General features: G+C 36.6%; 1 protein-coding gene across 2 annotated transcripts in view; it reads right to left on the bottom strand.

Annotated features, from left to right (window-relative positions):
* PKIA (cAMP-dependent protein kinase inhibitor alpha) overlaps window positions 1-23,391 on the bottom strand; it is a 52,160-nt gene that overhangs the window by 8,323 nt on the left and 20,446 nt on the right. For both annotated transcript variants that reach the window (XM_061994498.1, XM_061994499.1), the window contains exon 3: window positions 7,278-7,455. In XM_061994498.1, the coding sequence (XP_061850482.1) occupies window positions 7,278-7,455 (178 nt within the window). The remainder of the gene's footprint in view (window positions 1-7,277; window positions 7,456-23,391) is intronic.

Below are 23,391 nucleotides of genomic sequence, written 5' to 3'. Positions count from 1 at the left end.
CAGCTACTCTACAACGTATGTGCCATATCTCTCGAGAACAAGCTAGAGAAATTGTTCGAACATGTTCTTCGTGTGTTTCTTTTTTACCAATTCCTCATTATGGAGTTAATCCTCGAGGTCTTTTACCTAATGATCTCTGGCAGATGGATGTTACTCATTATCCTTCTTTTGGCCGCCTCTCTTATATCCATGTAACCCTTGATACCTTTTCTCATTTTGCAGTAGCCACTCCTTTGTCTGGAGAATCAACCGCACAAGTAATTTCACATTTGTTACACTGCTTTTCAATTTTAGGTATACCGAAGACTATCAAGACAGACAATGGCCCCGCATATACTAGTGCTAAATTTTCAAAATTTTGTGCTCATTTTTCTATAACACATAAAACAGGGATTCCTTATAATCCACAGGGTCAAGGCATGATTGAACGCTTTAACCTTACTCTGAAGACACAATTAAAGAAATTAAAAACGGGGACATGGGGGATTAAGGACACTCCTTTGTCTTTGTTAAATCATGCTCTTTTTGTTTTAAACTTTTTTACTCTCGATGCAGCTGGCCTTTCGGCTGCTGATCGTCATTGGCAATCCCCAGCTCAGCAGAAACCTGCAGTATTATGGAAAGATCCTATTGATGGATCCACGAGAGGCCCTGACCCGGTTCTATTATGGGGTAGAGGGTATGTTTGTATTTTCCCAACAGATGAGCCTGTACCTCGGTGGATTCCAGAACGCTGTGTTCGACATGCCAAAAACGAAAATAGGCAAGCTCCGAAAGAGGTTTCAACGCCTGATGCTGATACCACAACAACCTCGACCACAACAACATGATTTTAACTATTGGTCATCATTACAGATCTTTGCCTACTGGCTTAGCATAATATGGATGTTACACAAGGGAGTTTCTGCGACACAATATTGGGCATTTGTTACATTTCCTCCTTTACTTCATCCTGTAACATGGGATGAACCGATTGATATTCCGGTGTATACAAATGACACTAGTTTTTTAGGACCAGAAGATTTGTCTCATCTTGTTAGGTTCTCTGTACCATACAATTATTCTGGTTTGTTTGATTCTACTACTCAACCAATTTGTTTTAGTAAAAATACTACTAATGGATGTATTATGGTTACCCAATTAGCCCGGAATGATTTCCAAAACTATAACGGAATACATTGGTCTGCTCAAATGTTGTATCCAAATTTTAGTGTGACATATTTAGCACATTTCCCTGCTAACATTCCTCTTTGTAATCGAAGGAGAATAAGCACATCTCTTCCAGATTGGAAATTATGTCATGCATGCAATCTTACTTGTAATAACGTTACAAATTTGTGTGACTGGCGTCCATCACAACGACTTACTGGACTATATCAAGGTATATGGACAATGAATAATATTACTCTATTTACCCAAATATGGAAAGCTGTAGGAGCAATGGATAAAGCTGTTTTTCAAGCAGCAAATATCACCTGGCAACCTTCTTTATCTGGTATAACAATGCATCAAATTACCAACAATACTGAGATTTGGTTTCAAGCATGTGTACCAGAACCTTATGTATTTTTGAGTGGATCTACACTAATTATAAATACAACAGATCACTCTGTAAATTGTACAAATTGTGTTTTATCTAATTGTGTTAACTCTTCTATTTTGAATTTTGTTATGTTGAAACAACCACCATATGTGTTTTTACCCGTCAATTTAACACATGATTGGTATGCTGATGAAGGCTCTGAAGTGCTAACTATTGTAACTCAAGCACTTATGCGTCAAAAACGAATTGTAGGTATGATAATAGCAGGAGTTCTCGCGATAATAACTGCCATATCAGTTACTACCATGGCTGCCATATCTTTAACTACTAGCATTCAAACTGCGCAATATATAAACAACATTTCTGAAACTATGATTGATACTTTGAAAGAACAAGCATTATGGGATGATAAGATTGAGAGAAAATTAAATGCGTTATATGACACAGTTAATCTTATGGGTCAAGAAATTCAAGCTTTAGCCATTAAAGAATCACTGTCGTGTCATGCGGCATATAAAGCCATCTGTGTGACACCAGTTCATTGGAATCAATCCTGTTATGATTGGCCTAAGATTCAAAAACATTTATCAGGGATATGGAATAATGCCAATTCTTCAATTAACTTAAAACAATTGCATGGAGAAATTCTCTCTTTACAAAATATAGAAAGATTGCAGTTGCCTCTCGCCCAACGTGCTCATGATTTTGTTAGTGTTTTAAAAGCTTCTTTTCCATCCTTATCTTCATTTTATAAAGGAATCTATTGCCTTATAGGAGCAACTTTATGCATAATTGTCCTAGTTATAGTATTACCTTGCATATTTCGTTTAATGTATGATATGATAAAACAAACGAGTATAAAAACTAAAAAATTACAATTAATGGCTACACAACACGTTCCCGCTACAATACATACTGAATAAAAAGAAAAAAGGGTGAAATGATGAGACCAATCTGCCTGAAAGGGTAGAATGGCCCTCGAAAGGATTTGCCTGGTAAGGGTTAATCCTTTCTAAGGAAGCCTGCCTGAAAGGGTTGGCTCCTTAAACAAAGCCCCTAACTTAAGCAAAAACATCCTGTATACACAACAATGATAAGGACACCAGATGTCTTGTAGCCACGGAACATATATCACAAAAATGTAGTAAACAGTACCATAAATTTTGTAGATAACATTTGATTGATTTGTAGCATATAGAAAATATACGTACTCATATTGTTTGTTAACCTATACTGATGACCTTTGCGATATGTACTGACTATAAAAAGAGCATAAGAAGAAGCAATAAACTGTCACTTGCCCTAAGAGCAGTGGTCCGCCTGTCCTTCATCGTCCTGGAAAGAGCTGGTCTCTGACACAGGTGCACAATAAGGAATAATATTAGGTAAGAATTAATGTTAAGACATAAGTTGTCTCCTGTATCTTGCAAGGACTCAAAATAATTTGTAAACTACTGTATCAATCCAGTTGAAAAGAGGAAAAAAAAAATCCATGGACTAAGTTGTAAAGAGGTCTAAGTAGAGGTAGTAGTGCCTCTTCACTACAGATCTATTGATTTTTAGAATAGAAGCAGGGTTTTCGATACAGATATTTAATGTTTCCTCTGTAGCATTATTTCTGTTTATAGAACCAGGCACCATAAACGTCTCTTTTCTATACAGAAGGAACCACACATTGCTAACAGAAAATAAAGTTCTTTACATTGCACAGAACACTGCAAAAAGCTCAGTCGTATCAGCTGTGTTTTTTACATGCATTGAGTAGGCAGCAAAATACCTCAGGGAATATTGGTAATTATCAAATTCAATCTGATAAGAAGTTATATGGAACAATGATTAATCTATTAAACAGTGAGGTTTGTTCTGTTCCTTATGGGTTAATACATTGTTTTGCAAGGCATTTTATCACAAAACTCTTTAGTTCTTCATTTGGACTAGATGATCTCTAAAGGTCCCTACCATTCTATGATTTTATCTACCGTATTACAAAGGATTCCATCAAGACGGATCTACATGCGATTACTTCCCGTGGGCCTTTCTGTGCCCAAGTTGTCCCAACACTTTCTGTAAAGCCTCCTACATATGTTCTGATACTACAAAAGTCCAGATGAGTGAAATCTGGGGTTTTTTGTGCTTTTTTTTTACTATCTCTATCATATAGTCTGACTACTAGTAAGTTTTTAATATTCCTCATACTATCTGGACAAGTAAAGCTCTCCAGAAAAAAAATTATTTATTTAAAATAGAAGACAAAACTGAAGACAAATGTGTCAAGGTATTTGTGTTTAAAAGAAAAATCATCCCAGACACGAAGCTCAAATACTTCACTACCTGTTACAACTAGTGCACAAAGATTCAGAGGAAGAGCCCTAAGGTTCTATAACACCACTTCTTAAAAGACTTTCTCACTGAAAATCCTCACTAGTCCAAAGCCATTTAATCTACAACACACTTAGTACTACAGACTTTGTCTTGCTGCTGACAGAGCTCTCCTACTAAATGCCTTAAAATATGTTTACTAAAATAATTTTGCTTCTAAGTTCAGAGAATCCCCAAAATGCCTAAGTACACTTGCAAACTATTCGTCCTTCACAACACAATGGCTATAAGCTCTTAATTGAAGAGCTGTGATTTCTTACACAGTATTTTGAAATCAACAGGCAGTATTAAAATGCCCCAAGCCAAGAGATATGCAGCTGTTAGCCACAATACAGTTGTGTAAGTTGGTAAGCTAGCAACAATTCAGAAGTTACTGCTAATGTGCAGCTTTTTACTCATTTTTATTCCTGTAACATTACTGACTGTTCAGTGTTTATCAGTGCTCATCCCTAAAACCTTTCGACCATGAACTAAAATAAATTTTTAATCACAAACTTCTACAATCAGGTCTTCATTACAATTCTGTAAAACATCAATACCTCTACCATCCCTCTTATTATCCTCATTTTTTTGTAGATGGTTGGACGATTACAACTTTTACAAGGAAGTCTGTTTTCCACTTCTGCACTGAGTCTGTGTTCTGTGACGAATCTACAGGCACCTCAAAAACTAGCAGTTTTAGAGATGAGACTTGCAGAAATTACTCCTCATTCTTAATGGCACTTTTTCCTTAGAAACTTTTATTAGCTACAATCCTCTGTTAAGATGATCTGAACAAAAAGTTCCTTAGACTCGCACTGGTTACCTTGAGAGTTGAGCAGCTGGGCTACCTGCTAAAATAATAAAATCTATCTTTTGCATTATGTCCTATGATTTTCGTTGCAAAATTTTCTACTTATCAGATACACACAGTGTTGCTTTCATTAATTAATATAAAATGCATTCCCCAGAGTACTTGGAATCTATATCCCGAGGTTTGGTAAATATGTCCATTCCACAGATATTAGCAGGGTGTTAGCTTATTATGGACACAGAACACTGGAAAGGCTGTTTTGAAGGGAGACTATTACACAGTAATTATATGTATTATACATAATTATGCCATTAGCTCTTGGTTGTCATTGGCTCATCAAAGAGGGGATTTACCAGCACTTACTTCAGGTATCAAATAGGGCATGACAGAAAATATGTGGTCTTTGAACAAGGCTTCACTGCCTAGTGCTGTTCAAAGCTGCTTCTGTTCGTTACAGGAAACATTATCTGCAAGCTTGTCAAAGTGAACATACTAGATATGCTTGGGTAGCTTGATTTACATGTTTATAATAATCTCTTTTTTTAAAATTAATCTGCATTATCCTACTCTGCCATTATTCCAGGCAGATGAAAGCAAGTGCACTTTTGCAAGAAAATGCCTACAGTTGTAAGAAGAATCAAAAAGAATCAAAACTTGATGTCTACATTTGTATAATTAAGTAATACTTAGCATAAATTGTTTGACATGCACTTTGAAAGCAATAAGATAACCCCCAAACATGTGTTTTCCTCTTAATCCTGTCAGGCATGAAGCACATATGCATCCCTCAAGCACTAGTATATTATGAAATGGAATTTCATGTGCAAAATATTTTTTAGCCTCTCTTTGTTTGGAAAGATGTGAAAGGACAATACATCAATACAGTAATGACACAAATTAATTTTCCAATATTTGTGGTTTGAAGCTATTATCTGGAACCTAGACTTAACAATAATACAAAATCTAAACATACTTCCATTGCATCTAATTCAAACCATACAACCTCCTGAAGAAGCATGCTGGCATATTTGTGCATCTAGTACCTAAGGTTGTTTTTATGAGCAACTCTGTATACTTTTCTTCCATGATTAAGTTACCCAAGCTGCAAAAGAAGTCTCCGAGAAAAAACTAAAGAGACTCTTGAATGATGTATGAAAAAGTAGGCTAACAGCTATTAAAACCATTCTCACCGCTACAGAGCTAACTGCATCTTCAAAATGCACACCAACATATATTAAAGGCACAAAGTCACATACTTTTTATAGCTCGCTAAAGAGCACAGTTCTAGCTTACAATCACTCCAACACCTTAACTTGAAAATAGGGATTGTTTATATCTTCTGGATGGACAAGATCAAAGCAAATTTGATAAATGTAAATTTGAGACTGAGGGATATTAAAGCAAAAAGGAAGATTGGCATTATGCTTTTCAAATGCCACCTACTTCACGTTTTCCTAACACTTTACATGTATCCTTACTTCAAAGTGATGCACTTACACACAAAATAAAGCTTTTATTTTTAAATAGGAAAAAAAAAACCCCACAAACAAGGCCCTGCCCCACATCTAGAAACTACAGGCCCCAAACTGGCAACTGCAGAGGGAATGATTCAAGATGTGCATTAGTCTGAAAGTAAAAAAAAAAAAAAAAATTCCCCCCTCCAAACAGCACTGCAATCACTCAAATGTCACACTGCCCACAGCTGATTGTCCAGTGATGAGACTATCTCTCAGAACTCTTGCCATTGTCTCTGAGAAAAACACGTGCACAAACAGGGCAGCTGCTTATCAACACGTTCTCTGCCACTTGCGCTCTCTTCTGCTGTTATCAGAGGAAGCATAAGACCTCTTTCCTAAGATCTGAAAGGGCTTTTAAATATCACTATGATCCATTCATGAACCTCACCTCACATAACATGAAAATATTTACACAATAATTACCATTTTTATTTAACATAAGGCATACACTGTTGTACCTTCTCAACTGAAAGTGCACAACCAGCTAAAACTTTTGGTAATATTAAAGGTGTAGTCAAATTTAGGATTGCATTAGCTAATCACCTTAAAAGAATGACAAAGTATCAGTAGAAAGGGAAAAGAAACAATTTAGCCAGACACAGTGAGCCAAGTAAAGCAAACAACAGTGCATTGCCATCGCTCTTTCCTCTAACAGCTGAAAACAAATTTCATTTCCACAATAACCTTTGAAGTAGCTTCTCCTACAGGCTTCAAACCACAGACCTTCCATGAAAGGACATTTTGAAGAGTTGAGTCTTACTAAAAACTTCTTTGTTTTCTGTAACATTTATCCTGATTCAGACCCTGCCACCATGCACTCACTGCAGAATGACTTCTTTTCAGCCATATGGTGGTACTTGCAAATAACCACCCTTCCCAGTTAAGAAATCTGGGCTTCTTACTGCAGGCAAACCCTGCTGATCAGAAAAATATTTTTGATGCTGGGGGACAAGGGACTAACATGTGCTCATAAGCCATGTGTTAGTGTACCACTCTTTTCATTTTAGTTTTAAATAAATATAATACGAGATCAAAATGTACTCACCTGCTTTGTTTATGTCAAGCTCTGACAACTTTAAGGCTAGTTCACTAGAGTTGCCACCCGGAGAGGACACAAGTATGTCATGCAATGCATTTCGTCTACCCGTTCTTCCTGAAGCAATAAAGTCTGCATATGTAGATTCCACATCAGTCATTGCTAACCAATATCCACATAGCAGTACCTGAACGGGAGGAAAAATAAAAAGTACAACATTTAGACCACCACAAAAACAGATGACATTATGCAATGGAAATAGAAGAACTAGAAGATTCTCACTGCAGAGCAGACTGACAACACAATAAGCAGCAAAAGATGCCTCAGTCTCAAAACTTGGAGAAATTAGAGAAGAAACAGAGTAGAAAGAAAAAAAGGTGTGTGAATTTTATGCAACTGTATTCAACAGTATTTTAAACAACATAATTTTTCATACTTCATAAAGTGCTAGTGAGTACTTTATAAAAGCAATGACCTCAGCAACATAATTTCTTTATAGAGCTGTCTCTGCTTTTAATATTAGCTGGGAAGTAGGAGGGAGATAGGGGGTGGAACAAAGTTCTGTTCTGCACAAAAAGCAGAGCGTAAGGAGTAAGAAAGTACAAACTGATAATGCTTTTGCATGCAGAATGCTGTGCTCTTACGCTGGCACAGCTGTGTTTTGTGTATTTTCCTTTTTGTGAGTAAGATTAGCTTTGGCATGGTATACAGACCTCTTCAGATTCAACTAATTTACTTTGGTGTGGTAGTTACACCAAAGTGAATGAATTATTGTAAAGTCAATTAAATGAGTGGAAGCATGCTAACAGAGCAAGCTAATAGCCAAATAGTAATGCAGAGGTTAGAAGGTGGTATTCTGTAGGATAGATATCAATTCAGAGGCTCTTTTCATTAGAAAATAATTACTTACGTTATTGTGGAATAATGTGATGATATGCATTAATGTAAGATCTGCCAAAGACATGAGGAAACTCCTATTTCAACCTCAGTAAGAGAAAGAATTGCATCCCTGTTGCAGTACTTGTATCTGTTATGGATTGAAATCGTTGGGATTTTACTCTTTTTAATGAACTGTAACCAGAGATAGGGGTGGGGGTGAGGTAACTTGCTAATTACACTGTCTTTATTGTAGTTACATTTGTATTCATCTAAGGTTTCCTGCAAAAAGCTAGGAAAGGCAGCTTCAAAGGTAGCTTCCCTCATGTTTTATGTTTGGATGTCATAGAGAAATCAGGGAAGGGAAGCTTTCTGCTAGAGTGGTACTCCAAAGAAATGAAGCACTAGGCAACCACTGGTCAGAAACAGCATCCACACATTTGTGTTCTTTCTAAGCAGTATTTCTGTGGTTTTGCATACTACAGAGAGAGAAGGCATGGCCATAAAGGTAACATTACACAGCTCCATGCAGTGGTAGGATTTAGCTATTTTGTTAACAGCTGAAACATCATATTTGCATAGGGTGTACAAATATGTTTAAGAGGTTTCTACTGCACTTGCCAGACACTGACAAAGCCCCTAAGTCATCCAAACAGTAAGAGCAGTAAAGATTCATCTTTTCTCAAATAAATAAATAAATAAATCTTAAACCTTCATTTTTAGAAAGACTTTCTATTTTTAAAATAGATACCTAAGAAACAACAACCAGCCCTTCCTCATCCTCAGCATTGAATAACTTCACAAATCCTGTCCATTTCTCATCTTCATTCTAGTCTCCACTCCCTACTTTAGTGAACTGTACGAGGGTATACTGCTGTGTCTGAGAAGCCAAGAAGAAGGTTCCATACCGTATTTTATTTAGTCTAAATATAACTACATCAAGTATCATTGCAAGACTGACTGACTGAAGAAGTTCACTGCTATGAAGCTTTGGTATTTCATGCCAAAAGCTGAATGGCTGTCAGAATACTTTTACTCCTATGAGTATCCATTATGAAACAGGAAATTGCTTTAAAAAAAAAAAAAAACCAAAAAAAAAAAAAAGAGAGAGAAAACAACGTCACAAAATCGGTCTGACAAACATGAAATTGTGTAGTGCCTCTCAGTGAACAAATGCTTTAATGAGAATTAGAGCACACACATTTCTTCCTGTGAAGTGCCCTCTTCTTTAAACACTGCAAGAATATCAAAGCAAATGAAATGTCTATAATTTGCTCTTTGCCCAAGTTACAGACATTGAAATGGCAAACATATTATCCGTGTAATAATAATGCAGCACATAACCTGCAAAGGTGAAGGAAAATAGTGATGACAGTTGTGATAAGGTAAGAAAACAGCACAAGTTTTCAGATCTGACCTGTTCACTTAAGATGTCATCCATCAAGATCAGAAGATGAAATTTTAAGTGACACATATATATTTGTTCATGTCTGTTGGCAACTGGCCTATAGAAAAGAGTGCAAACCTGAAAGTAATCAATATGCAGGATTAGATTTTGTTATTAGTGTAGCCCATGTCCAAAGTTATCATTGCTATTACTCCTGCAAACACATTAATTTTAGCATAGAATAAAGACCACAGAGAAGAATATTCTTTTGCTACTTTAGAAGCTATGTATCAGTGGAATCAGGAAAAGACAAGCAGAGAAGACTATGACTGAGGTGGAACTATAGGGCTGTAAGGCTGGCAAAATCAGCAATATTGTTATCCATGAGGAATTCCCTGGACTGTACAAAGTGTACTCTACAGAATACTAATCTGCAAGATTATATTCTTGAAATGTTCCATAAAACATGGAGAGCACCAGGGGAAATCTCAGACTTATTTAATTTTAGCTATGAAACCAGATATGAAGCCATAGGAAAATGTGTTTGTGGAGAATTTAATTTTAAATGTTCATTTTCTTTAAGCTCAATATGGCATTACTAGCAACATTCTGATCAAAAAAGAATGTTATGAAACATACATTTATTAACACTTCCAAGTGTTCCTGTCTGAATCTTCTCCTAAATACCAAACATCATTCTGTTTTGTACTGGCATTATCCTGAGACATTACTGCACAAATATGGAACTCCACTGACATCACCCGAGAGCTCCTCTTGCAATGAATGGCTCCATGTCCAGCAGTTTGTACTTATTCACTGAACCAGTCATTAAGGAACTCACATTCACTCCAAAACCCTTTTTTTTTCCCCTTCAGTATCTGTGGAAGGAATGATATTTACTAATAATTCTATGAAATATAATTTGAATTTGCTAACTAATTGCATTAACAGATATTCCTGCATTAAAGAGTGTGGTTGCAGTCCCTCTGGTTCTACTATTTTGTTTTTAAAGTTACAGAAACAGTCCCCTGCTACATGGTATTGAATCAAAACAAGGCGGCTGTAAATCCCACTGTTTCTGCCAACTGAACTAGCAAACTAAAGAAAGCAGCTCTGGGAGGATAATGAAACCTGCTGTCACAGGACTGGACTCCTTGGTAACTGGTAAAACATCATCCCCTCTGAAGTCTCCCCCAGCCATGCTTGCCTTTTTGTCCATCCATGTAAAGTTACTTGGCCTGATAAGGTGTTAGTTTGCAATACTGAGCTGAAGTTTTTAATATGGCATCTTTCCTCTCCTCAGCTTCTTACTGTAATAAAACTTTAGGAATGTGAGTACCTTAGACTTCTGTCTCTTTCCCTTCCTCCCAAAAAAGTTTGTGCTGAAAATTAGTTGAAAGCACTTAAATTATGGAAGATAAATAAAGTAGATAGGCACAGTTGCAATCTTGGATATCAACCAGCATAACAAGACATGTCTGCAGTATTAATGAATATTCTGGCTGACATGTACTGCTACACCTGCAAGAGGTCTACTTCTACATCCTATGCAAATGAAGCATTTTTACAGGTAAGCATTGTAAGGAGTTAGAAATAGTATCCAGATAATGCAGGAGGAGAAAAGAAGTATTACAAGAAGACAATAACTTAATAGCTATAGAGAAAGAGTAAATATTTGTATTTTCAGAACATTCCTGGAATACTCCTTGATCTCAACAATCCAATTTTCTGTGTTACATTTTCCATTTCCATGCTATATATAACAAATCATATCCCCCAAGTTTCTGAAGGTAACTGTCAAATTTCTACAGTGGTTTTCCTTCTCCCATGTACTTTGGTTTTATTGAAAGAACTTTAAAATAACCTTAAGAAGACAGAGATGGCTTCACAAATGAACTCTCAGTTTGACTGCATCCCATAATCATTCAGTGAAATCAAGTGTTACACATTGCCACTGTTCTCAAGAGTTTGGAAGTGAAAATGCAGAAATTATGTAGCATACCAGCATGAATTTAAGGTCATTGTCTATACAGTGTATGGGATAGAAGTACTGACAGTTGGTGAGTTTACCCTGTTAAAGGGACTAGGTACCTTAAAGAAGCTCAAAGGAATTTAAAGTATCTTTAATAATTGGTATTTATTATTTTAAAAGGAAGACAGAATAAGAAGAGGCACTTGACACATGGCTTACCTATGGTATTTGGTATATGTTGCTGTCTAGCACAGGAGAGCTGCCATTTTCTTGGCAAAGCTGCAGTGTAAGGTTAAGAGGTATGATCCTTGCAACGTTCACTCCTCCCTACCCGCTTCCTCCGTAATGCTTAATGATGGCATTTCATAATGGATTTTCAAATAAAACTCTCCCAGGCTTTTGCTGCTAAATGTTGTATCACGATCAGCACATTATTTAAATATAATTATCTATATTCAGCTTTCATAAGAGAACAAAAAAAAAAAGAGAACTTGTCATTTAATAGCATGTCTGTTTTAGAGAATGTGTATAATTATGCTTTTAAAATAAATTTTGGTTCCAAATCTAGCCCTACCTTAAGACACAAGGCTCTTTCTAGTGAGGAGATAGCTCTATTTCACAAGAATCTGTACCTAGAGTCTCACTACATGCATTGTCTGCTATGTTAAAAGTAGAAACAGAAACAATTCAAAAAAGTATACTTCCTCCACAAGAGATAACAATTGTGCTACACAGTAATACTCTTTTTGCACAGACACAGATGAGCAAGGAAATAGCAATAACTCTTGCAAGCTAATTAAAGGAAATATCAATCTCCATGCCATCTAGTGAGCTAGACAGTATTTTAATCTGTGCTTTGAAAATCCCTTATGCATTTTTGCTTGTGTGATGCTTTCTAAATTGACCACCTCTGTAAGACAGTGATGAAGAAGAGGTCATTTACCTTTTTGATCAACTACAACCATAAAAAAGTTAACATATTTTTACTGTGAACATGGTACATGTAGCAGTCTTAGAACTAATAAGATCTTAACGGAAAGTAGTGAGCAATTCAAGGGGTTAAACAATGAAATACAACAAAGAAAAGGGCCACCTAAGATTAAAAAAAAAAAAAAAACCACACAAAAATGCTGTTTTAAATCTGCATTAAAAAAGCACTATGAAACTGAATATACGTCAGCTCATAACCTATACAAAGAGATCATTCACTAAGACAGTTCATAGGTTTTCCTTCTGCATTATCTAAGTTATATTTTACCTAAGGAGATCTACAAAACTAAAAGGCCACATAGTTAAATTCTTGCTATGTCCTTGCTCACGAAAATTTCACTATTCTCACAACAATAAGGATCTGGTGTCTCATCTATTACTTAATTTCAGTTCACAAATTCAGTTTTATCTTCCACTTTTCCATAAAAATGGTCAGTGAAATAACAGCAACAAATTAAAACACCCAAACTTAACCAATGAAGCAATACTGCAGAGACCCTGGTTCTTTGGAAAGATACAGTAGAAATTGTCATTCCCACAGACAACAGTTGAGGTTATTGGAAGTACTTCTGAACTTCTAAATAACAATAAATGTTTTAATATTTTTAACACCCTATGCAGGAAAGAAATCACATTTCTTTCCCACATGGGAACTCTATGTTAGGTAATCAAAGAGGGTGAGCAACCATCTACCATCACTAGTCACTGCTCAAGCTAAAGAGAATATTGAATAGCAAATAAAACGTGTTTGACAAGAGAGCCATCTATACTGTGGGACTTTTTTTGTTTGCAGTTGGTGAATGGATCTCTTGGCTTCTGAAGGGAAGGAGGGAGTTAAGGTGTCACTTTACAGGACACTCTGATATTCTCTGTGAACAACTAAATCCGTTGTTACAGAATCTCATAACCATAAAGATGAATAAGGGTCTTAAACTAGATGGGGACTGTCAGTCTCCTCATATGACACACATCTGGCTGCCCTGCTGAGCATTCCCACATCCACTGAGTTGTAGGAAAGTTGCTGTTACAGAGTTCTGGGAGGCTGAGGCCAGGTATGTTTTAAACAGATAAACAGCAGTGCAGCAGTGTGGTGGTCCAAACCAAGGAGCAGGGTTAACACAAAAGCATTTTCTTGAAATGGAATGGTTTCAGCCTTGGGGGAAAGCTTGATTATATAGCAATCCATCAGCACTCCTTTTGGAACAGAGATTATGCAAGAGGCAAGCCCACAGAAGAGTATGAACACACAAAATACATCCCTCAACAGGAATGATGAATTACTGGAAAAGCCCAAGCCCAATCTATGGAGGATTCACAACAGACTGGCATATTGGAAATGCTTTGTACAGAAAAAAAAAATTCTTCAGAAATGGAGAGTGGATGTCTGCTTAACATCAGGATGCTTTGTAAAAAGACAAAGGGAAAGAGTGGGCTTTGCTTATGAAGCATCCCTGTATCTACCTAATCTCACCCTTCATTCAGGATTCATGCAATAAGTAAGTTTGTTCTCTCAGACACTTTGTCAACAAGTGCCAGCCCGCACAGCCACTGCTTTGAAGGTATTGCTAAACACAATTCTCACTAGACAACGTAGCAGTGTCCCACGTCTATTCTTCAGAGATGTTAAAGCACTGTAGCGACTTTTTTTGTAACAGCCACATCTCTAGTTGCTGCTACATACAACAGCATGTGTATGGCTTTATGGAGGGGGAAGAGAAAAAATGCTGAAGATTTATGATCAGTAGTCTGTAAACATTTTGGACCAAACTGCTGTGAGTGGCTGTAATCCTCAGACAACTTTCAACAGAAAAAAAGCCAACTTTTAACTGAAGGTCTGAAAAGAAACAGTTCTGTGAATTACTTGTGTACCAGTATGAGTCTCCTAAACACTTAGTGGTACAAAGGCAATAATATGGAAGCCACTCAGAAAAATGGGTTTCTATCAAACAGATTTCCAATTTTTGTCAGAAGCTTAATGCCATGGAAGAGGCTAAGAATGAGATTCATTGGACTAATTTTAAATGCCTGTGTACACATATGTAGGTAGGTACCTATGTGAGGTGACTCATCTGATCTTCATTAAGCATTTATTTCAGAATGAATGCAACTAGTGCCTTCACTGTACTTATGTCTCCCTACTGAATAAGTCCAGAAGGTGAGTAGAGTTCTTTATTATACATACATTAAGGTAGGTGACAATAATCCTACTCTAGATGACCTAAAAGTATTCTGGTCCACTGAATATTAAAATTCAGCATATGTAAGAAGCTTACCCACATAAAACCTACTCCCCTCTATATCATTGTTTTTTTCCCTTCAGATATATATCGTGCTAGATATTACTTTACCAATATCAATGCTTCTGAGGTCACAGTAAAAATAGATTTAATTATCGTTTAAAAAAAAAAAAGAATCAAACAGGAAATGTCACACACAGTATGCAGTACATTGTTGTGCACTTTTCCAGTTAAGTGGTAACCAGATGTGTTCAGGAAATAGCTCTGTGGTGCAAGGCAACTTCCATTCATTTATCAGGGCTGAAATACCCAAAATTACAGATCAGAATGGCTAAATATCCTTAAGTAATTTATTATAGCTGCTGCAATTTGTAACAGCAAATTATGAAACCAACATAAAGATTTTAGCTAGTTACAAGCCAAGAAATCCAAGAGGATCTCTTCCACATTAATTTATACCCAATCTGATAAAATGTATAGCTTTGTTGTGCTAATTAATTTTTAAAAGTCAGTGAAGGTAACACAGAGATGGTGTTAGCTAGTGTTGCCAAGACTTATACATGCATTGGACTAGATGGTCTCTAAAGGTCTCTTCCAACCCTACCATTCTATGATTCTATGTGCCAGGTTGAGGGAGTATGATGGAAATGCAAAACCACCATTTGTGTGTGAAATATCAGCTTTCAGGTGAGGAGATATCCAAAAGGGAACTCTGTCTGGAGGATAAGATCAAGAAGAAAAAAAAAAAAAAAAGCAGATGGAAATGGGGGGAAAGTAGCAATTGCCTTAGAGAATTCAGAGTTCAGTTAGAGAAGTGTGCTAAGCCTGTACAACCAGAAAGATAATTTCGACTGTGGTGAATCCCTTCAGCTGCTCTACCAAGAGGTAGACTTTGAGTCAAGGATTTCATACATGGTCATTGATTTCAAAGAGAGGTTTGGCTCACTGAAGTGATGTTTTAGAGGATGGGGGGACAAGACAACCTGGTCAAGTTTTTAACAAAATTTTATACTAATTCTTTCTATAGTATCTTTATATGGCATCTGCTTTTAACATTGTCGAGTATATTTACAAAGAAAATAGGTATCACCTTTCTCATCCTGGAGGATTCCATCTTAAATATTCTAATTTTCCAACCTTGGAGCAGGGTATTTCTACCGCTTACTGCTTAACCAAGATCTAATGCAATTATGGCAAGTACTTTGTGTCCATGCAGTACTCATGTTATAACAATACTCATTTTCCTCTGAAATTGCAATGCATGAGGTTTTCTTAGAAGACCTTCTTATCTCACTGCAAAAGATTTGGCTTAATAGTTATCTTTCCCATTGCATTGCTCTCATTCCCAAGTTAACTAAAGCTTGCATTTTGTGATGTTCAGCATTCTGACAATTTGATTGATATATTTACAGCATTTACAGCAGCAGTTCGTCGGTAACAAAAGTATTTCAAAGGGAAAGCATGCAGTTAGAACAGCAAAAAGAAAATGTCTACATAACAGTATCATAACAGCATTTAAAACTCAGGCTATACAGTATTCTGTGTGGACAGCAGGATGTACTAGCATTTTCATAAAGTTTCGTACAGACCTATTTAGTAGGATTCTTAATTCAGTACAACATGTAGTAAAGCTATCGAGTATTCAAGACATCTAAATGCTTCACAGTTTAGCCATCCTTAAACTCCTCCTCAGTATTTAAAGTTGTTCCCCCCACCAAGATACTTTCCTCAAATCTTTAAGACATTGTAAATGCAATATTTCTTGTATTACCTATATTTTTGGTAGTTTCTGGTGGAATAGCTTAGCTGTCTGCATGTGACTACCTTTTAAAATCATGCAGTCATGACTCATCGTGAAAGTATGTGTTGCAGCATCCAGAACAGTAGAGCCTATTTTACTGTTTCTTCTTGGTCAGTGGCAAAAACAGTACTGGAAGGGAGCAAGATCATCCTCAACTGTGTGTTACCAAATATTAAATATTGTTTCCCACATTTGCTTTTAATAAAATCAGTTATCTCTTGCAAAAACAAAGCTGCTACAGCATAATATGCTTTTGTCAAGATCTCACAATGCAAGCTTGGAGATACACCCAATTACACCATATTTTTCAGTATCTGTAACGATAAATACCATTAGGCCAGCCTGGAGACCTGTGAACATAAGACAAGCAGCATTTACACAGTATAAGTATTTGAAACTGTTTGTCACAATATATTAATCAGGTTTCATTCATGGTATATTCAATCAACTTCTTGGTTTGTCAATAAAAAACTAACTTTTCCATGCAAAATTTTTCCTGTGGCATTTAACACGTATTTACATTTAAACTGGTTCTCAGCCACCAGACTCTCTGCTTTTCTTTTAATTACTATCTAGAAGCTACAAAAAAAGTGCACAATTTGGCTGAGAGTATTTCAGTTTTTGTAACATAAAAGCAGTTCAATTTATTGTACTTCACACAATAAATTCACAATTTATATTGCATATCATTTCAGATTGGTTTCTCTTAGTCTCAGCCTTACATTTTAAGGTTTCCATGATTTTTGCATTCTTTTCCCTTGTGTACACTGACTACTTCAGAGTCTAAGGACTGCCTGGCTCTGTTGCCATGCAACAGCGTAGCCTACTTAGGGCTTCCTGAAATAATCGTCCAAAATCTGCTTTTTTTAGACTTGTTTCCAGCAGAAATACTTTACTGATTCTTTATAATGGACACAGATATTATTACCACATTATTAGACAATCACCTGAGAAGCTTTGGTAGCTATGGAAGATGATAAACAATGTTATTTCTGATTGCAAAATTCAAGACACACCTCCTACAATAGCACAGGGAGATAAATATCTCAAATACTGCTATATGTCTGCCAGATGTTCTCCAAGTATATGACGGCCATATATTTACAAGGCGGGGGGGGGAAATCTGGATTGTTCTTTGTCTTACTCTATTTCCTTTAAGAATTAAAAAAACCTTCTTAAAGGTCTCTTCCAGCCCAAACTATTCTATGATTCTAATGTAGAATATGCCACCAGTCAAGAAAAATTAAATCCTCCTTACATTAAGTCTATTATAAATTTAATTGACTAAACAGAAGGAACATATATGCAATTATTTCATGTTGTAATTCATTATAAAATAAGTTAATTTCAACACTCTTTAGGACAAGATTAAATATTTTTAACATCATATTGCAGATTCCATGAACTGAGATTGCATTTGCTTTTTGAGGTACCTACATGCAGCCCTTCAGAACAGTCCTGTTAAACATTCAATTTGTCCAGCCTCAAACAGCATTTTTCTTGTTACAACCTTCTACTGCTGCTGCTGCAAGTGTGAACGGACGTGTTTTGTTTTCTTATTGCTGGCTTATTTGGGAATCTTAATTCATTTCTGTGACAGTATGTAGATGAATATAAAACCCAGGGCTCTTGTTAAAGCACCAGTTTTCTCTAGAGGGCCTTAATATGCACCAGGCTGAGGGATCAAAGGAGAGAGGTATAATAACACAAGAGATTTTAGTGAAAGGAAGTATTTTATGTCTTATTATTTTCTTTTCCTTGTCCACCTTAACTTGCTCAACAGTAGTTGTGCCTATGTAGTAAGCTAGAGGGAGGATGTTTACCAGATCCAGAGAAAATAGGAACAAGTTCTAAATTAAGGCCATTGCAGAGGCAAGTCCATTCTCAGTCTTTTAAAGGAAGAGGGGCAAAAGAGCAGCAATTCTTTGCCAGATCTTAAGTCTTAAAGATAACTTTTTCTTAAAAAGAGTAGACTGTAGTAGGAACAGGAATGGTGGTGGTGGCAATTTTCCATGTCCATATGCATAGCCTCATACAGGCATAGTAGCCAAGATACCCAAGAATATGATTCAGCAAGGTTTTGTGAGTGTGATCCTCTCAGAGTGATGCATTTCAAGTGTCTATTCTTTAAAAACCACATAAAAAGTACAGTTCAGATTGAAATTGGTATCGATACTGTTTTGAAAGCACAGGTCAAGACCTAAAAAGCAGCAACATTTGCGTCTCCTTTAAGGTAAGCAAACAATCTGAAACCTGAAAAGGATGCATCATCTGCTGGAGGAGAGAAAAGAATTAATAATGAAATCTTATGTAACTGGGAAATCCTTCAGTATACTCATTTAGTGTGTGCATTTTATACTTTTCAGTATGTATGGACATTTGAAAGACAGGTCAAATAATTGATATCATAAGAACACAAAAAGAAAGCATTCCCATTTGCCACAGTAAGTTTGAAGACAAAAACCTTAATCTCTTTTGCAGGTCCATGATTTTAAAAAAATAATGTAATTATGCAATGAGGAAAAAAATAAAAATAAACAGCCACCCTTCTTCCTGAAACGTTCTGTGACTTAGAATCATTTTGAACACTTAGGATTAAAAATTCTGCACTTCAGAGTGCTGTCCTTAACCATGATGACAAGTTTCAGTGTGCTGATACCAGATGGAAACTAAAAAATGGCTTGCATTTACTAGTATTTAATTAGCAATTGTGTTGCATTACACAATCTGTCCATGACACTCAGGCTTACAATGCCTATCTAGATGCAAACCTGAGTATTCTGACAAATGAAACCCAACTATAATTAAGGATTGTACGGGCTCTGCAAATAAGAGCTACTTAAAATCAGTGCTAGCTATAGCTTTGAATTTGAGGGTCAAATATTTAAACTCAATTTCTAAACAAACTACAAGTCAAATTCTTATCCGCCTAACGTCCCAATTCTTCACTGAAAAGAGAGGGTCAAATGAAGAAATATAACAAAGTTGGCAATTCACAAGAGGGTATGGTGGAAGCATATAAATAAAATGGAATTTCCTCGACTCTAAGACCACATTGATTTCAGCCAACCATAACAAATTGCTCAATCACTTTCAGAGATTTCAGAGATCAAGTCTATTAAAAAAGTATACAGTAGACATTTTATACTCACACCAATAAAAGTTATCCAACCAAACTAACACATATTTTCTGCAGCCCAAGCTCTTAATTCTAGCTCACAACTATCCCTTCCACAGCAGTTGCTAAGTACTAAGAAATGGAAGAAGAGCCTACGAAGACTCTGAACATATAGTGTCCCTACATACATAAAACCAACAAAATGCAATAACATGCAATCTATGTTTCCTGGATACAAGCAGGAGTTGATCTTCCAGAAACCCCTACTACTGTACAAAGTTCCTGAGGGGATCATACTTGACTTGAATAGCTCACCTGAGCTTTCAGAGGCCATGCAAAGCACAGAACCTCTCCCTTTTTCTCTTACCTGATGGTGTACTGGGGATAATGAAAGCAACTGCCAGCTGCCTGCTTACAGTAAGAATGCATATGTAGGCAGAATATTTCCCAAGATTTGTAATTCTGAAATCCTGGCAAAGAAAATCCTCTCCAGAATCACTCCCAGATGTGAGTTTCTTGAGATTTCTTTTTTTCCCCAAAAAAGGCAAGCTGAAGGTACATCCTCAAAGAGGAAGAACATAACTACACTCCTCCCCACCCTGCCTCCAGTCACAACAGAAGTGCCTTGTTCAAGTAAAAACGAAATTTTAGAAATAACAAGAATGAAAGAATTAAGTAATTGAGAACTAATGGCATTGGCAGTGAGGTGGCTGCAGGGGCATCTTCTGGGAGAAAAGCCCGGGACTGCTCTGTGGACTCTGCAGGGCACAGCTGAGTACTACAGCCATGGATGGTGGCACCTCTAGGAAAACATATTTAAGAAAGATAAAAAACCCCTACACAGGTAGAGGAGGAAAAGGAAACAAAAAGAGTGAGAAACAGCAGGGGAAACACAAGTGTTGAAGAAGGAGGAAGAGGAGGTGGTTCTTCAGGCACCAGAGAAGAGATTCCCCCTCAGCCTACGGAAGAGACCATAGCAAAGCAGGCATTTGTCTGCCAGTACACCCCACACCAGAGCTGCCTGATGCAGCTTGGAGAGAGTCAACACTGAAGCCCATAGGAACAGCCCAAGGAAAGAACCAATGCTGCAGGACGGGAAGAGTGTGAGGGAGGAAGGAGCAACAGAAAGGAACTGTTATGGTCTGACCTGACTGCACTCTCCCATTCCCCCTCTCCCTGGTGTGCTGGGTGGTGGAGAGGAAGTAGAAGGGTGAGGAACTGGAGGAGTGAAGTTGAACCCAGGTGTAGTGGCTTTCTCTAGGCCAGATTTTGGTAGCGAGGGGCTACAGGGGCGGTAGCCTCACCTCGTGTAGTCAATAAAATTCGCATTCATTCATCATAAGATACTACATGGATATAAATGGCCATGAGAAGCACCTACTATACCTTCTAGTGTCTTCCTTAAACTTCACTAATTATTGAAGACTGGCCTTGCTGCTTCTTTCACTGAATACTGGGAAATTACAGACATGTGATGATCTCATCTGTTACATATCCCTGATATCTGACAGCTGACATCAGGCAGTCTCCTTCCAAGCAAAGGCTATATGGAAAGTACATTAATACTACAAGCAATACATAATATGGCACTAATCTCACCAGTCTTGACCATCACAGACCAAGAAAATCTCAGTGCGCTCAAAAATCGTGATCACTGTAGCTATGACTTTTACAGACATCACAAGCAATGGAGTTTTTTTTGTCCAAGACTGAAGACATTGTTTTACATCAGAGAGGACACAGAATCTTTTTTCTGTTATTTAAAATAACTTAAACAGGAGATTAGCTTTGACATTTTTAGGTTTCTATATCACAAAATGTAGAAGAGGAGCATATACCAGCTTTTCAAGCCTGCAGGTTACTTCCAAGAAAGTATTCGCTATAGAAACAAAATTATGAGGTTTTTTTCCATAATGACACCACATTATTCACTTGAATTAATGCCTCTCAGAAGAGCAAGAAGTGCAAAGGATGCAAGCATGTTGCAAGAGGTGACATGTTTGCTTCTCTGTTCATGCTAAGCACTGATTAGCTTGTTTTAAAAGTAAGAACAAGAGGTAAAAAGACACATGTCCATATGCAAGTAATATGCCAAGTTTAGGCAAACAAACTTAGCACGTAGAGACACGTATTTTCAGTGTGAGGTAACATGAGATACTACAAAGGACTTCACACTTCAGAAATCAGTAAGAATGAACCTTTTGAAAAAGCATGTTGGTCTAAATAGTGAAATAAACTAACAAACCCAAGTCTTTATCACTTCCAAAAATTTGACTTAAAGTGGGACACCACCTTATATTGAAGATGTAATGCAAAGTTCAAGACCTGAAGTTAATGAAAAACACGCTTTGATTTCAGCTGATTAAGAAAGTCACCCATACCGCAAAATACATGGGGAAGGATGGCAGGAAGGGAGGGTGTGTGGAATGCAAAGACATTTTTTTTTCTACTACTAAGCAATTAATGTCCATATTTTCTAATACAACTATTTACACTTGACTAAAAGCTTCAATGAACATGTGCTTCATAGGCAACCTTTAGCTGAGTAAATTTTAAGTCAAATATCCTTGAAATTTGCCACACCAGCCACCAAAAGTGACTTTTATACTCTTCCCTTCAACAAAATTTTTCATTGCTAATAAATATTTTACAGCTACATCCTCCTCATGATCCAACAGAAGCAGCACCAGGACTTTCAAAAACAGTACTGATAGTTGAGCAACAGATAATATACCATATTTGTTTTCATCATAGACTCCAATGAAACTGGACCTGAGCTAAAAATGGAAAGACAAGATGCATCAGAATTTTCAGAAAAGCTTTTCATCACTCTGAGTGAATCAATATTCAAATAAGAGAGATCTTAAGTTTAGCCTGCTCAGCCTCAGTGTCTTTCCATTTTAAATCCTTCTTTCCAAAATACTCCTCCTAAGCACATTTCTTTAATAAGGAATATCCTTAAGTACGACTTTCAGAAGGAAGAAATATTTTCCCCTATTTGTATTTTGCCACTCTTTTTGCTCAACTCCCTACTGGGATTATTCAAATATCAACAGTAAAAATTTAAAATAAATAAACAAAAATTAACAATAGAATATTTAAATATAAACTTTTGTAAAAGTTTATATATGCAAAACACTGTAAGTAAAAACAAATTCATGAATCTGTAAGGCTACTTGAAATAGAAAACTGTTTCCCCAGAGCTGACCTTTGGATGAAGACTCACTTTGGGCACTCCATGTCTGTGTGAAGCACTGCTGAATCCACATGTTTTGACATGTGTCCCATCCTTTCCACAGAGCTATTTTGCATAATATCAGTACTGGAAGAACACAGACAGTAATGATATACATGTGCCAAGGTTTTTTTTTGGCAATCACTACATTTCTTTTAGCCATTAGATAAAGAACTTGGCTGTTTGCCTAACACTCCACATACATCATGTTACATAATGATTCTTAGGTCCATTAAAGGTATTTTTAAGTTAATTGTTCTCCTGTTTGGCATATATTAAACATTTTTTTCCCAGAAAAAAAAATGTAGAAGGGTATTTTTTCTTTTCTTAAAACATATACAACTGCAGAAAGTCTGTAAAAGTGCACAGATTCTCTGAGTCTGGCAATTGAAAGAGGACATTATTTGAAGATAGGCTTAAAATGAAGAGCTGTGCCATCCTCCTGACAAAATCAGTAGCATAGAAAAAGGCAGACACCATGTTCATCATGTTTGTTTATTTTTAAAA

The sequence above is a fragment of the Colius striatus genome, chromosome 4 (assembly GCF_028858725.1).
Source record: "Colius striatus isolate bColStr4 chromosome 4, bColStr4.1.hap1, whole genome shotgun sequence".
Taxonomy (NCBI): Eukaryota; Metazoa; Chordata; class Aves; order Coliiformes; family Coliidae; genus Colius; species Colius striatus.
This window is presented reverse-complemented; position numbering and strand designations above follow the sequence as displayed.